General features: G+C 41.6%; 1 protein-coding gene across 1 annotated transcript; it reads left to right on the forward strand.

Annotated features, from left to right (window-relative positions):
- Positions 1-83: 83 nt before the first annotated feature.
- On the forward strand, positions 84-13,820 carry LOC134824829 (adipocyte plasma membrane-associated protein-like). Its single transcript, XM_063836808.1, has 6 exons — positions 84-264; positions 10,466-10,576; positions 10,724-10,842; positions 11,929-12,099; positions 12,289-12,411; positions 12,645-13,820. Exons 1-6 carry the CDS (start codon positions 119-121, stop codon positions 13,265-13,267), a joined length of 1,293 nt encoding a protein of 430 aa, XP_063692878.1. The 5' UTR covers positions 84-118; the 3' UTR covers positions 13,268-13,820.
- The last annotated feature ends 3,583 nt before the right edge of the window (positions 13,821-17,403 follow it).

The raw sequence follows: 17,403 nt of genomic DNA on the forward strand, positions 1-17,403 counted from the left end.
TCTACTCTGGAGACCAGTATCAAAACAGTTCTAGTCGTAACCGGTCAACAATAATAAGTTAATTATAACGAACTCTTATCATTGTAGCGTGAAATAATCATCCTGTCCGTGTAGCGCTATGTCCGGGGTGGAGTCCAGCCCACCGGACGAAGAAGAAACACCAGATGAGATGGAATCAGAGACTATGGACGCATTCACCCTGGATGGGGACTCTGCGGACCCCAACTATTCTTCACTTGTCGACACCATTACCACCAGAATCAGGTTAGTTTTTAACTGTGTAGTGAGAAGATAAGATAATGAATATTATATGTAAAAGTATATACCCGCCCTCAAATCGAAAAAAACCTACATTTTAATATACTCTAATCATCTCCCCAATGAATAGAACAGTTTTTGGGACATGAAAATATACTCTTGTTTTATCAAGTATGTCGATCAACAATCAACATGGATTCAGCGCTTTTTGGATTGAACATTTGAGTACGACGTAATAGAGCTAAAATAATGGCTAGAGCTATTTATTATATGTGGTCAATGTGCTGTCCTTATAGAATATAGATGCAAGAAAATCAATGTGGTTGCTTTGATTAAATTCTTAATTTGAATATTAAAATGTTTCCAAATTGTCCCACTTGGATGCAATTGGTGTTCTGACTTCTTATGACGTCAAAGGGTGCACGGCCATTGTTTTAGCGACGCCCATACCAGAGCCACTTGATAGAATATGTAGTATACTAATTGGGTTCTGGAGTGCATGATTAGTCTCAAATGAGTTTTTATTCTTCTGTGAAAGAAACACTAGTGTGTAGATACACTTGCATTAGGATATTTTCAAACTTCAAAGCCATTATTTCTGCATATTATTATTTCTGCATTATGTTTAAACTGTAGCTGATCCGTTTAATTTCCAAACTTGCGAACCTTTTCGATTATTAAATCTTTGTTCTCGACTTTGTATCAAACTATCAACTAATTTCAGTATACTTTGTAATATATGTAGTATTGATGCTGACTAAGTTGACCAGGTCCAACATGATAGTGTAATAATATGTTCACATATTCAGTCAACTCAGTAACATCACCATGATGTGGAATTAAAGGTTTTCTCTTGGTGCACTTGGGCAGTAAACACGATGTTTGGGTACTGAGTTAGCGTGGTGTTCTACAGCTAATAAACTTGCTGCCAGTATTATAGATGTCTTGCTGTATACTTTGAAATAACTCTTCCTTGCCCTAGACAGCCTGGCCATCTCCCGCTCTGGAAATGGTTATTAGTTCCAGTATTATAAGCATTGGTATAATGTAATGGTTAACGTGTGTTTGGTATAATCATAATAATGATGTAGTACAGAACTGTTACACTGACTACAATGTTATTAGCACTGCTGTACGAATTACGAAATAGCCCCACTTTAATAGTATGCATTGATTGCTGCTCTACTGGCCTTACTACCTACGTCATTGTACGTATGACGTTATTGTACGTATGCCGTATGCATGACGTCATTGTACGTATGCAGCACACAGGTATGACGTCATTGTACGTTTGACGTGTAGTTTTAGGTGTAATCTTTAATTTCCAAGAGTGTTTGTCTAACCTGGATAGTGAATATTTATATCTTTATTCGGTGTGATTATTCCCTAAAAGCTATCTGTGTAAGACCGTGTCCATTGGGCCGTGTTCTTGGAGCCATGTTCACAAAGCTGTGTCGTATTAATGAGCCGTGACCCTATGATCAGCTGTGGTCCGTGTCTCGTTTATTTTAGTCACTCATAGTCATCAGGGGGGGGGGGGTGTCATCACTCATCAGTCAATGAGATTTACTCTCTTGTCATTTCGCCAGAATTCTAAGAAATCTCACTTCTCCTCCATTATCGATTACCCCTTTATCCCGCACATCAAATATACTTTAAAATAACTCTGCTCAGTGCTCAGTGGCTTGTGATAGAGGCGGTGGCTACCGATTTTAAAATTTCCTTCGTAACTAGTAGAGTTACTGGGTTTGAACTTTGATGACACATTACCGCTAAATTTGCCTTGACTTCTCCATGATAATTTAATGGAATTCCTCAGTTATCACTTTTTACATCTCGTATATGTTTGTCTTTTATCTCTCTCGCTAATTGATGAGATAAGCCGTTTTTACGACGCACTGGCTACAGCATACAGCTTGTAACTACTGACGAACAGACGAACAGACGAACTCACGGGCTCAGTGGTACCGACACAGAGCGGTCCTTTTCCTAAAAGCCACAAAAACCTCCCTACTAAAGTAAGTCACTACATTTCGATTTGCAATTTGACTGAAATGGAGACCCAGACTGAGCTAAGCGGTCGCACATATTGTTTCACCACGGCAACTTGCATGGACCTGATTGGTAAACTAGTAGGATACCAGCTCGATCGGGAGCTGAAATCTTTCGGAATGGACGACGAAACTCTTTGTAATCTAACCGTCCTTAAAAAGAAGGAACTACTCAAATTGAACCTTCAAGATAATGTGTGTTGCCAAACACCGAGCGAGACGACTAACAAACTCACTAAACTAACACAACTGTTTTCGAGGTCCGCGAACGATACGGTGACAGATCTAAAGAAGAGCTTAGAAGACGCCAAGGATCTCGTCTCCTCCCTACAGAAGCTTGATCCCGCCACCCACCCCCCACCCACCCTCCCTGAAACGGCAGTGACGGAAACTTCTCACGTTCAAGATATAGAGGAGCAGCCCTTCATCGCACTGGATTCCGGTAGCTTTCTCGAGAGGTTTGAGTTTGAAAAGCTTAATTCTGAACTGACTTTTGAGTGCAGCTTTGCGAATAGGAAAGTAACTTACTTCGGCGATTTACCTTACAAGTACACTGGGGGTTATCACAAGAAGAAGGCCTTGCCAAAGGATTCATATCTCACTGAAATTCTACTTGCTGTGGCGGATATGTGCAAATCAAATGATATTGATTACTCCGAGTTCAATAGCTTCATGGTGACTAAGTATGATACCCCCGACGATTACATACCCCCTCACTCGGATGATGAACAGTGTATAGCTAGAGATAGTAATATTCTTACAGTTTCTTTCGGGGGAGCTCGAGAAGTTGTTTTCCGTCGCCGCCCACCTGGCGAATACCGCAAACAGAGCTTAACTGTGAAGCACGGCGAGTGCTACGTCATGTCACGTAAATCTCAGGATAGTTTTGACCATGCCGTCCCCAAGGTTGATCCTGCTAATTTTGACAGGCCGAGAATTAGTATAACACTTCGAAAATTGACCCCTAACATCCCACAAATCCCCGCCAATGAACCTCAGCGACCCAAACGGGTGTTAGTATTATCAGACAGTAAAAACTCTTCTTTCGACTGTTCCAAGTTTAAAGCGCCCGTAGTTGCCTTCCGCGAAGATCTCTTCCTGCTGCGCGATCTTGAGGAACACAAAGAATCTATCAAATCCTCGGACATAGTTCTTATTAGTGCTGGGGTAAACGACATGAGGAAAAATGGTGTGAACGCCCAAATTTTGCATGATCATGTCAGAAACTTTGTCGTACAGTATCCGAAAACCCAGTTTCTATTTGATTCCGTTACAAACGTGACCATGAATGCAGACCCGTACAATGAACTGAACCCGAACATTAACTTCTTCAATCAGCTTATGTTTAAATGCTCCCTTCGTCATGCCAACATACATCTGTTTGATAACCTATCGTTCGGATGGGGTCATCTAGCACGTGACGGCCTACACTTTAACTACAGCGGACAGAAAGTCACGTCTGATACCTGGGTCCATGTTGTATTAGTCTGCCTTGGATTTAGACGTGGCCCTTTACCACTACGTTATGACTTTGTGAAATTGCATGAAGAGTCTCAGTCCTGGAAATGAACGATAAATCCATTTAACAAAATAGTAAAGTTTCAATCTAGAGATCAAAGTATAAATCGTATGTGACCAAATATTTAAGTCTTTAGAAATGCACTGAACACAAGAAACAAAATCAATTTCCAACAAAATAATACTTACTACAAACTTTATGCTCGGCCTTGTAACTTGATGCAAGAGTAGCGAATTAAATGTCTAATCTTCTTTTTAGAGAGATAACGCCGATGATAAGGCGACTTACATTAAAAAGTAATTAAGTACACGTAATTTGCCACACGCGATTCCGGTGCCATGTACTCGGCACTGAAATACATTGTACACACTCTGCACTATGCAGATACACTGACAGACACACTGACTAGTGACTTACAACAACACAAGCAAGCTGTTGCCAAGTGCAACATAAAATGTCTGAATCTCTACGGTTGCTAGGTAACCAAAAAGTAGAATTTTCAGTCTAGTAAAGAGTAAATTGTAAACACAGTTTTTCGTTTTTCAATTTTTAATTTTTGACGATAATCTCTCACACAGAACTGAAAGTTCTCGTTAGATTTATCAAATTAATTTTCTTATTTTTCTTACTTCTTCCTCTCTTTTCTCCTCCTCCTTTTTCTTTCTCTTGGTATATCTATATATAGAGACCGCAGGTATAAATACTTATCGGTGAATCTCGGTAATTGCAATCTTTAAATGTCAAGCTTACCCAAAGCGAAAGTTTGTGATAAATGTAACAAACGTATTCCAAAAACCGCGCCTCTGCTTACTTGCTCACTTTGCAACGACACCAAGCATCCTAAATGTATGAGACTCTCGAAATCTGATTCCCTGCACATAATATCTTCAGGCTTTTCTTGGACCTGTTACGATTGTTTAGCCAGTGCCCTCCCTATCAATGCGTGCCATTCACCAGTCGAGAAGCCTGCATTCGGGCCTGTATTCAAAGTTAAATGCAATTCCTGTGCAGGATGGTGCTATTCACCAAAAAACCTAAGATATTGTAACTGGTGTGGAAAAAGTATACATTCCAAGTGTATGAAACACGAGTTAGGTTGTAAAACATGTTGTGAATCTATGATTCCTGGTTTCAACTACGAACCACACCATCTACTTGATGATTACAGCCACCTACATGACTTATTTTTTAATCCATATGATAGAGAAAACATTGCAAATGATATAGGTAATCAACTTGATGATGAACAGGACAGGGAGTACTTTGATGAAATTTCAAATATACTGGTAGAATGTAGATATAAGGAACAGAAGCACGTACAGAACTCAGGAGCAAACGAGCTGAAATTATTTTCACTGAATATTCGATCGCTGATCAAGAATATTGAACACCTGCGAGAAAACATAGAAACATACTGCAAGTACGATGTCCTATGTCTGAACGAAACCAATCTCATTGAATCCAATTTGCCCAATGGCGTAACTGATATTTTACTCGAGGGTTTCCATGAACCTCTACTTAAGGGCCCAAACAGAACTTCGGGTCGGGGTGGTGGTCTTGCAATTTATATCAATAAGCGAGTGTGTGAGTTTGAGAATATTGAACAATTTATTCCTAATCTCCGGGACGTAGATGAGATCACCAAATCGGCAGGTGAATTCATGTTGGTGAAAATTAACAACTGTAAAGGACTCAACAAAACCAAACTAATTGTTGACGTTTATAGGTCTCCATCACGTGACCCCGATAAGTTCATAGCTTTACTTGATTCCGTACTATTAAGCTTAGACCGTCACAACAGAAAACACATAATGTTTGCTGGAGATTTTAATTTAGACCTCATAAACCACAGCAACAATGTACATTGCCAAAATCTAGTGGACACCATGTCGAAATACGGTTTTTTTCAGCTTGTTGCACGACCAACACGAGTTACAAGTCACAGCAGGACCTTAATTGATCATGTCTACAGCAACGATGTTCAGCATACTCTCAGTTGCAATGTCCTGACAGTTGACATTTCAGACCATTTTGCCACCTTGACTACGATCTCTCTTGGTGATTTCTCTTACAGTCCTGCTAATGATCGATCCAAAACCGAACGATCACAAAAGCGTGATACACGTGCATTCAACGCCGCTAATAACTTAAAATTTTACGAACTGATCGACGCTGAAAATTGGGAGCAAATAACATCAAACATGGATGCTAATGAGCAGTATGATAAGTTCAACGAAATTTACAACAAGCACTATAACACCGCGTATCCAATCAAATCTAAGCATGTCAGAAGGATGAATGAAAGGAAAAACCCCAAGCCTTTTATTCTGCCGTGGCTTGAAGACGCGTGTGCTCGAAAAAACTTGATGTATTTTGAATCCACAGTTTGCCCCACACAGAAAAATGATGCTACGTACAAAAAATTGAAAAATTTTTGTGAAAAACATATCAATCTAGCAAGGGACAAATACCACAAAAAATACTTTGAAGAATATCAGTACAATTCCAAGAAACAGTGGGAGATGATAAATAAACTTCTAGGCAGGAAAGCTAAGCAAAATTCCAAATTCAAATTGAGGAGAGATGATGGAAACTTGATAAATTCGAACCGCGATGTTGCTGAACATTTCAACGCGTACTTTGCTAATATAGCAACTAGAATCAAAGATCAGATCAGTGCGCGTACCACTTTCGACCCTGGCGGGCATGCAAGATATTTAGACAGCCAGGTTGAGGAGAGCATGTTCATCTCGCCAACTGATCCTGTCGAAATCCAACGAACAATATGTACCTTGAAAAATAAGGCCACACAGGATGTAAAAGTTGAGCCGCTCAAGATTGCCAAGGATTGTCCTAAGTTTTGTGGAATACTCTCAAATGTAGTAAATTCTTCCTTCAATGAAGGCTGCTTTCCGACATCACTGAAAATTGCAAAGGTAGTTCCTATCCTTAAGGGAGGCTCAAAACTGGATGTGAAAAACTACAGACCAATATCATTGCTCTGCACCTTTTCAAAAATCTATGAGAAACTCATGCACAGAAGAGTCCTTGACTTCCTGGAGCGACATAGCACTTTATTTGAAGGACAATACGGTTTTCGGCCGGGTCGGTCGTGTGAACATGCGCTCCTTGATGCAACCAACACGATTAGACACAACCTCTCCAAAAAAGAGGTCTCTCTACTCCTCCTACTTGATTTTAGCAAAGCGTTTGATGTAATTTCCCACGATATTCTCTTAGACAAACTGTATCATTATGGCATAAGAGGACTAGCACACCAATGGTTCAAGTCTTATCTAAGTTCCAGGAGTCAGTATGTTTCAATAGGGGGCACAAATTCTTCCTCACAGTCCATGAGACACGGAGTGCCGCAAGGCAGTATTTTAGGACCTTTACTTTTCATAATATATATCAATGACATGCCAAAAATCAAATCGTACGCTAAATTTGTTTTATATGCTGACGACGCAAACATAATTATCTCAGGTAAAAATCATCAAGAAATACTACAAAAGATGACCGAATTTTCACCTTTATTGATAAACTGGGTAGATCAAAATGGTCTTTCGTTAAACCTTAAGAAAACGTGCTACATGCTCCTCTCACCCAACAGAACCTCAACACCTGACGTAAATATTCAAATTGCAGGCACCACTATTGAGCGAAAAACTGAGGCCCGATTTCTTGGCGTAATTGTTGACGAAAAATTGACCTGGACCAGTCACATTACTGCTCTTAAAGCGAAAATGATGCGGTATATTGGTATTATGTACAAAATAAAAAGTCGGCTGCCGATTAAAGTTAGACTCCAGATATACCAAAGCTTTGTACAGTCTCATATAAACTATTGTTCATTGATATGGGGTTTTGCTGCAAAAAGCCATATAGATGCTTTATTCAGCAAACAGAAGCAAGGAATAAGGGCTATTATGCCTGGCTTCGTAAACTACTACTTTAAGGAAGGTGCCTTACCACAACACACAAAGCCATTTTTCAGTGAACATGAAATTCTCACTGTGCATGGTCTTATCGTTTACAACTCAATTATCTTGATGCATAAAGTTAAAAGCATGCCACAATTAGTCCCCAAAAACATCTCTCAAGCTTTTCCCGTCGACATACCCACAAAACTTTCTGATCACACGTCAGCCTGCTCCTGGCTCCAGTTATACGGGAAAAGACACTTTCAAAACAGTATTTTCTACAAGGGACCACTGCTCTCTGTCTTCGCAGACAAAGCAGACGTTACTACCCTTCCGACATTATTTTCGATAAATCTGTTCAAGAGTAGTGCCAAGAAAATGCTTCTTAATCTTCAAAGTGATGGTGATGTTAACGAGTGGCAACCATTCCTACTGCACAATGTTCCTGGCCTAAGACAGTCTAGACGTGAAATTTAAACTTTTAACATTTAACCTGAATCGAATTTCAACTGAAACGAATATAATCTAAGTTTAAATTAAGTCTATTGTCTAATTAATGGCTTGCAACAGGGAGCAGTATGAAAATCACACAACCCAGCACATAGAAACTACACTAAATGACACAAATTTAAATGACAACTCGCAATTACTGACTACCAATATAATAACCGCTCGCATAACTACCCCCACTTAGCGTAGATAAGCAAGCATTTCACTGCCGCTAAATTCTTTTTCCATACATTAATCTCAATCGCGCACTCATAATTACTGTAAGCGCTGAGTTACCGGCCAAAATCATTAATCACTGATGGTAAAATTTTGCACAAAATTTTAAAATCAATAGTCCAAGCTGTTCAGTGCAATTCTAAACTTCTTAACCTATAGGTTATGGATGTGTAATATCATGTGTAGCGTGAAGCGTTGTGTTTTTTAAATCTGTAGTTCATAGTACTTCATGATCACAGTGTACTTTTTGATAAACCGTGTGCAGTGCCCTTTCCAGAGGGTTTTTTTAAAAGAATTCTTTAACGTTACTATTTTCTATCTATTACTGTTTGTATTATAATTTTGAGTAAACATTAATCGAGTAAACCGCTCGATTCCCAATCAAAAAATCAATCAATCAGAAATACTCCTAAATCATGCGGATCTTCTTTAAGGGTAATTGATGTTAATGCCCAGAATTTGTTTATGCCAAAAATGGCGCGATCAATGATTTCTGCAGTCTACATTCACAAATTACAGAGCATTCAACTTGAGGGTTGCATTAACTTTTTATGTTCCTTGCGAGCTTTATCATCTAACTTTGCGAAGCACACTTTGTGCACGAACACCTGAGCACCTTTTTATATTTATCACGTGACTATCGATTGTCGTTGTGATTGGGTATCAAGCCGCTCTTTCAGGGTAGTCATTACGTCACAAATATTACATTAACGCTAATGCCCGGATGGTCTTGAGCCCATGTCTCGAGTTTCTATTTTGAGCCTCAAGCATTCGGTTGAAGTGATTTGTTCTTTGCTGTTCTTAGCCTATGCAATGACGTTTTTTGACATCATGAGACCGCCTCTAATTAAATCGAACAGCTAATCTATGCTAAATGTTTCTTGATTATGACTCGACTATTTACATTTACTTTTTCAATGACTCTTACGAAATTTATTTGATTTGCACTTCAAAACGAGCTCAAATAGATCTCAACACGGGCCTAAGTGGGCTGATGGATTTAACTGTTTGGAAATAGTAAACAAGGATCCTACTTCCTCATGCGCTCTCACAGAATGTTATCAACCCACCGCATGCGGTATCTGTTCACCAGGAGGAGAAAATCCCGGAACTCGGTTCCCTTCCTCTCTTCCCGCTCTTTAGATGGCATCTGGGAGAAAACTAATGGGGCCTTAGTTCTCTTCCTGTCCACGTCTTGGTTTGTATTTACTGAACTAGTATTCTGTACCCTGGTTATCAGTCGATATTAAATGTAAAGTCAGTCAGCAATCTGTGCTGAAAGTTTTGGACGAGTTTCATGATTAATTGAGAATGTTCAATCAGACATTCCATGCTTTCAACAAATTATAAAACTTGGCACCGGGCCGATCTAGAGGCCCAGAATAACTCACATTGAACCAAGTTAATGATAGGTACCACTCACGTGATGCACTTAGCAGATGATCCCCAGGTCTGCTTGATAATACCCCACTGTAATAGGATCTAACATAATAGCCAATAAACGGACGACTTAGCCGGGTTCCAACCAATCAGAACACTGTATTTAATCGGTTGAGTAGGAACACTTTCAAGCTTGTCAGGTTCTGTAATTAGCTCTATTCAGTGTATTGGTTGTGTGTTTCCTGTAGAATCTGACTAGAGTCAGTTTTGTTGGGGGGTTTTGCGCCAATATTAGTCATGGTCCGTTCTAAAGTTGAGCAGCATTATTTTGAGTAAGTCCTGCTTTTCAGTTTAATTCTCTTAAAATTGGGTATTGGTCCAGTACAGGCTCCAGTACAGGCTCCAGTACAGGCTCCAGTACAGGCTCCAGTACAGGCTCCAGTACAGGCTCCAGTACAGGCTCCAGACTCCAGTACAGGCTCCAGTACAGGCTCCAGTACAGGCTTCAGTACAGGCTCCAGTACAGGCTCCAGTACATGCTCCAGTACAGGCTCTACGACCGCATTATTTTAAAATTATTGACCACTAATCAGTCTTATGACCCGCAGCTCAGCCAGTTCGGTGTGCAAGAGATCAGTACAGTTGATATCTCTCCTTCTTGTTGTGATGATCGCTGTTATCGTCTCCTACAGTCCTCCGATACGTCCTGTTACTTTCAGGTTAGTCCCGGACGTTTTGTTAATTGGAAATTTAGACTTGAATCACCAGATTTCATTCGTATTCTAGAGAAATTTTTAGGTGTTTTATTTACAATTAAAATTATTTGTAGTTTGTTCAACTTGTTCTTAACGAGTTTCCATCCCCAGAATGCCACCAGCCCCGAAGCTCACTGGACCACTAACAGAAAATAACAGACTCAGATCCACTCAACAGATCCTAAAAAGTAGGATTGTTGGGCCTGAATCCATAGCTATAGGGTCAGATGGTAAGTCAGGGCCCCGTACCTTCAACAGTTCGTGATTAATATCATTCTTTATTTTTTTCCTAGGAACAGGGCTTACGAGAATCGTATCAGTATGATTTGTGCAACACATATATCACACTTCTACCACAAACCTACCGTTAAACACCCTCCCCTTTACACAGGACTAGCTAACAAACACCCCTCCCCAGGAACCCTGTACACAGGACTAGCTAACAAACACCCCTCCCCAGGAACCCTTTACACAGGACTGGCTATCAAACACCCCTCCCCAGGAACCCTGTACACAGGACTAGCTAACAAACACCCCTCCCCAGGAACCCTGTACACAGGACTAGCTAACAAACACCCCTCCCCAGGAACCCTTTACACAGGACTAGCTAACAAACACCCCTCCCCAGGAACCCTGTACACAGGACTAGCTAACAAACACCCCTCCCCAGGAACCCTTTACACAGGACTAGCTAACAAACACCCCTCCCCAGGAACCCTTTACACAGGACTAGCTAACAAACACCCCTCCCCAGGAACCCTTTACACAGGACTAGCTAACAAACACCCCTCCCTAGGAACCCTTTACACAGGACTAGCTAACAAACACCCCTCCCCAGGAACCCTTTACACAGGACTAGCTAACAAACACCCCTCCCCAGGAACCCTGTACGGGGGGGGGGGGGGGGGGGGGTAATGACTACTTTTGGGGACTTGGGGAATTACGTCAACGATTTTACCCCGAGTCCCCATGATTTTTAGTCCCCATTAGTCCCCAAAAGTCTCCATTAATCCCCATTTAGATGATTTTTAGTCCCCATTAGTCCCCAAAAGTCTCCATTAGTCCCCATTCAGATTTATCCTACTCTTATCTTGGACAAAACATCTCGATCGATTCGTGATTAAACTAACCTGAAAACCATAAATAACTGTCAAAAATTCTGGGGACTTATGGGGACAAATGGTGAATTACGTCAACGAGTTGACCTCTAGTCCCCACGATTTTTAGTCCCCATTAGTCCCCAAAAGTCTCCATTGTTAGTCATTACCCCCCCCCCCCCCTGTACACAGGACTAGCTAACAAACACCCCTCCCCAGGAACCCTGTACACAGGACTAGCTAACGGTAAGATAGTGTCAGTACGGGGTAAAGTGATAACAGAGATAGGCTACACTGGTCACGTGCATTGCTCCAGTGAGGAGACTTGTGGGAGACCCCTCGGGGTCAGGATCCACAATGAGTCTCTCTATGTCATCAACGCTTACAAAGGTTAGATAAGTACACGTTTTTGGATTTGCGTTACCTGGTTTAATTGGAATTTATCTGAGACCAATTGCATGGCTATCTTTTTTATGACAAAAGATCTGATCGTTTAAGATTCCCTATTTGCTGCGATTAAAAGCTTTGGTAATCTGAATTTGGTTATTTTATCAGCTCTAAATATCTACATCTTTACAGGAATACTGAAGGTGTCCCTGAACGGTGATTCGCAACAAATGTTAGTGAATATGAAGGACGAATCTATACGTCTGAACAACAGACAAACCCGCTTTCTAAACGATCTTGACATATCATCGGCCGGTAAATTGATAACAATAAATTTTTTAAATCAGTAGCTGGAGTCAATCTAATGAGTTTGATGTGTGATTATCCCGTTCAGTTCATTTTGCGGTTATAAAATGTGCCAGATCTGCCGGTCTCAGACAACGAGTTGACTAAATAATTGATTGTTTTCAGCAGAAAATATAATATGTAAATAATTTCTGTAGAACTAGACTAGTAGACTTCTCTTCCTGCCTAACCTGCTGTATCAGGTGTTATCTACTTCACGGACTCGTCATCACGACACTCTCGAGAGTACAACATCTACGAGTTCCTGGAAGCTGGTCCCCACGGTACTCTCTTCAGTTACAACATGTTGACTCACGAGATTAAAGTACTGATATCAGGTCTACATTTCCCTAACGGGGTCCAGTTAGCACCAGATGAGAGCTATGTTCTGGTAGCAGAATGTACCCGGGCTCGGATTGTCAGGTACTGGTTAAGGGGTGAGTTGACAGGAACATGGGACTATTTCGCTGTCAACCTACCCGGTTATCCTGATAATATCAGGCGGAGAGAAAGTGGAGGGTATTGGTTAGGTATGGCAGCTATTAGACGACACCCTTTCTCCCTAGTTGACTCCCTAGCTCCCTACCCTCAAGTCAGAGCTACGCTCACTAAAATCCTTCCTTATTTTCTCCTCCGATCTCTGGCCTCTCAGTACGGTATGGTTGTAGTATTGGACGAGTTTGGGAACATAATGGACTCTCTCCAAGACCCTGGAGGTCTTGTCATACCGTCCAGTTCAGAGATTGCCGAACATGACGGCGTTCTTTACATCGGGTCTTATTATTCTAGTTTCATCGGAAAACTCCGGCTCAAAGACGAGTTTTGACTCTTTAGAGCAAACTGCCATTAACTCACAGACAGATGAAGTCATTCGTAGCGGCGAACTACTTATAATTCATATTCGTGTCATTACATGTTGGTATAATTGTTGTTGACAATGAACCTATAATATATATAATGGGTTCCAGAACCGATAAGAGGTATTTTTAAGAAGAACCAGGTAAGACTCCTGACAAAGATTACCCCCCACCACCTGGCAGGATACGGGCCCGGTACTCTCGTAAATGCGGCGCTGCTTTAACGGCGACATGATTGCTAATTAGCGGCGATTAGCGCCAATTAGCGCTATTATTAGTTCTGATATCCTCGTAATATGGAAACGAGCTTGCGTTTATCCTCCACGGATGTTGTTAATCATTTACGAGCGAATCTTGATTTGTCCGGCTGTAGGACTAGTGGTGGGTTGTTTCTCTTCAATAGCTTTGCTGGCAGTTTTACTGATCAGAAGTTTGAATAATGTATTGTGATTGATGTTATATTTATTTTTATTTGTAATTTATATTAATTTTATTAGTAAAATGTTGATCAGAAAGATTTTTAATCCGTTCTTTTCCTTGTTTTAACTATCAAATGTTTACGATTCAAATCACGCCTAAATGTAATGAGTGACGGATGTTGTCTGCCTGCACAGTGCACTCAGCCTGCACATTCGATCACAGATCATATCTAAAAAAGCTTTTTCCAAACGGTTGAGCCAATTTTTTACCCATTTCCTGATCCGACCATTCGTGCCACACCGTATAATTACAAGTATATGCTCGGCTAGAATAAAGTTTAATTGCAAACAGTAATAAACTTTTAACCGTTGAACCGGCTAGGTCGCTAATTCGCTCTCACATCTTTCACACACATCTTGTAACTCATAATTGAGAGTTGGAAGTTTCCCCCGTTACTGCTTGCTCGTTATAATATGTTCTGGTAATTATGCAGCTGCTCTGAATGTAGGTATTTAACCGCTGTCTACCCCTCACTCCCATCATCTTGGGTTTAGCGTGTGTCTCCTAGACTAAAATACTAAGTATTAGGTGTGTCTCCTAGACTAAAATACTAAGTATTAGGTGTGTCTCCTAGACTAAAATACTAAGTATTAGGTGTGTCCTAAGTCCCTAAGCTAAAAAGTTTTCCCTTTCAGTGTAGACACATCTCTACATCATTGATATTACACTTTACAGATGGGGTAGGGTTATTTGTCGTAAGGCTGAGGAATATCAACCTGTATACTTATCCTTTAGTTGGAGCGTGACGCTAAACAGAGTATACACTATACAGGCCAAGGAACATGTTTATTTTATCTTTTCTCAAAGAAACATAACTGTATTCTGTAACATTCATCTGCTTTACACCGTTTCATGATATCCTCTGTTCCTATTTCCACTGAGGTGAGCTGATTTTCATCTTGATACTGAGTAGGGTTATTTGTCTTATAGTTATAAGCTAGGTGGTACGCATTGTCTCCGAAATAATGTTAAAGTTTGACAATAACTATTATTTGTGGACAGATATCATTAATATTCGTAATGAATTAAGGTAGGTTTAAAAGTAGCTGAGCTGCTTCAAATCTCAGTTCAGTGTGTTACTTAGTGTCTCCTCAGTATGTTACTTAGTGTCTTCTCTCTGCTTCTCTGTTATAATTAATATCAGTCCACATTATCCCAGTCTCAATAGCTACTGACTTACTGAGTACTGAGGCCCCTACTGAGGCCCCTACTGAGGCCCCTACTGAGGCCCCTACTGAGGCCCCTACTCAGGCCCCTACTCAGGCCCCTACTCAGGCCCCTACTCAGGCCCCTACTCAGGCCCCTACTCAGGCCCCTACTCAGGCCCCTACTCACTACTGAGGCCCCTACTCAGGCCCCTACTCAGGCCCCTACTGAGGCCCCTACTCAGGCCCCTACTCAGGCCCCTACTGAGGCCCCTACTCAGGCCCCTACTCAGGCCCCTACTCAGGCCCCTACTCAGGCCCCTACTCAGGCCCCTACTCAGGCCCCTACTCAGGCCCCTACTCACTACTCAGGCCCCTACTCAGGCCCCTACTCAGGCCCCTACTCAGGCCCCTACTCACTACTCAGGCCCCTACTCAGGCCCCTACTGAGGCCCCTACTCAGGCCCCTACTCAGGCCCCTACTCAGGCCCCTACTCAGGCCCTACTCACTACTCAGGCCCCTACTCAGGCCCCTACTCAGGCCCCTACTCAGGCCCCTACTCCCCTCACTACTCAGGCCCCTACTCAGGCCCCTACTCAGGCCCCTACTCACTACTCAGGCCCCTACTCAGGCCCCTACTGAGGCCCCTACTCAGGCCCCTACTCAGGCCCCTACTCAGGCCCCTACTCACTACTCAGGCCCCTACTCAGGCCCCTACTCAGGCCCCTACTCACTACTCAGGCCCCTACTCAGGCCCCTACTCAGGCCCCTACTCAGGCCCCTACTCACTACTCAGGCCCCTACTCAGGCTCCTACTCAGGCCCCTACTCAGGCCCCTACTCACTACTCAGGCCCCTACTCAGGCCCCTACTCAGGCCCCTACTCAGGCCCCTACTCAGGCCCCTACTCAGGCCCCTACTCAGGCCCCTACTCAGGCCCCTACTCAGGCCCCTACTCAGGCCCCTACTCAGGCCCCTACTCAGGCCCATTATTATAGAGGCCCTTCAAAACCATTATTACTTTGTTATTCAATTTTTTCTGCAGGGCTCCCTGTTGATGCGCTCCATAATTTGCAGGCCTACTTTCCTGGTCAGTATAGTAATAGTACTAGTAGTACTTATAGTACTAGTATTATACAAATAATACCCCAAAAATACATGTTGCATTTAGCTCTTGCTTTTTATCCGTTGTACGTATCTTTTCCTTAAAGCTCTATCCAGTATACTGGAGCCAGTATACTGTTAGCCATGACTGGTAATGGCGTACAGTTACAGAAAAATTCTAATATCTCTGAATTCTGATAGTCCAGCAGGACCCATATTTCCATGCAGGACCCACATTTCCGCTAATACCTTTGTCCAGTAATAATAATATTCAGCCAGTGCTGCAGTGCTGTAGGCATTAAAAGGTTAGGTTAAATGTCTATTTAATTAGTATTGGTCAATATTTATACCCAGTACGCCCTTTTGTTTGCCATCCCAATAAAATGAACTGAGGGAGACTAGATGTGTAATAATATTACATTACATGTGTAATAATATAACATTGTAATCTCGTAATGTAACGAGTGAGTAATAATAATTGCACTGTTATGAGTTATATATTTACCGCATAGACTTAGAGCACGGGTGTTATATCTACACAATATTAAACGCATGTAGCCGGCCCTTCTAGCTCCCTCTATTTTAGCCCCTTGACTGTATTGCAGACTGTACCTATGATGCGTTGGATTATTAGGTCCTGCTTCTTTTACCTTTTATAGCGTTGTATTTTGTCAGGCCATTTCAATTTCATCATTGTAGATGATCATTGAGGGTGCTTGAATGTCGCAATATGCTTTTAATTTCGATTGGATTTGACTGAAGCAGCTACTGGAACCGCTAGCCATCGTTTTCACAATACACAGAAGTATTATATATACAGTGGAATAGTGGCGAGTCTGAAGTAATAATATAATATGTAAATATATAATGATATATAAATATGCAGTAATATATAATTGTAATTGTACTAAGACAGTGGTGGGTACTGGGTAGACGATGGGTCCACTGTTAGGACAGTGGTGGGTAGACGATGGGTCCACTGTTAGGACAGTGTTGGGTAGACTATGGCCATGGGTCCACTGTTAGGACACTGGTGGGTAGACTATGGGTCCACTGTTAGGACAGTGGTGGGTAGACGATGGGTCCACTGTTAGGACAGTTGTGGGTAGACGATGGGTCTATTTCCGGGCAGGAAGTTATGTTGAGTGTACTTGTTATAGAATATAATTATAGTTGTTATAGTTATACTTGTTATAGACATTACACACCTTGTTATAGACACCTGACAATTGTCCACTGGGCCCTGGTGGCCGGCAATGCATTCAATACTTCCTGTGATGTCAAAGATATATTTTATATTCAATGATGATTCATGTTGCTCCAGGGCCATTTTGACTTGATATAAAGCATCCTTCCAAAGTTAGGTCCAATCCGAA

This window comes from Bolinopsis microptera, chromosome 1, assembly GCF_026151205.1.
Source record: "Bolinopsis microptera isolate Bmic1 chromosome 1, MBARI_Bmic_1.0, whole genome shotgun sequence".
Classification (NCBI taxonomy): Eukaryota; Metazoa; Ctenophora; class Tentaculata; order Lobata; family Bolinopsidae; genus Bolinopsis; species Bolinopsis microptera.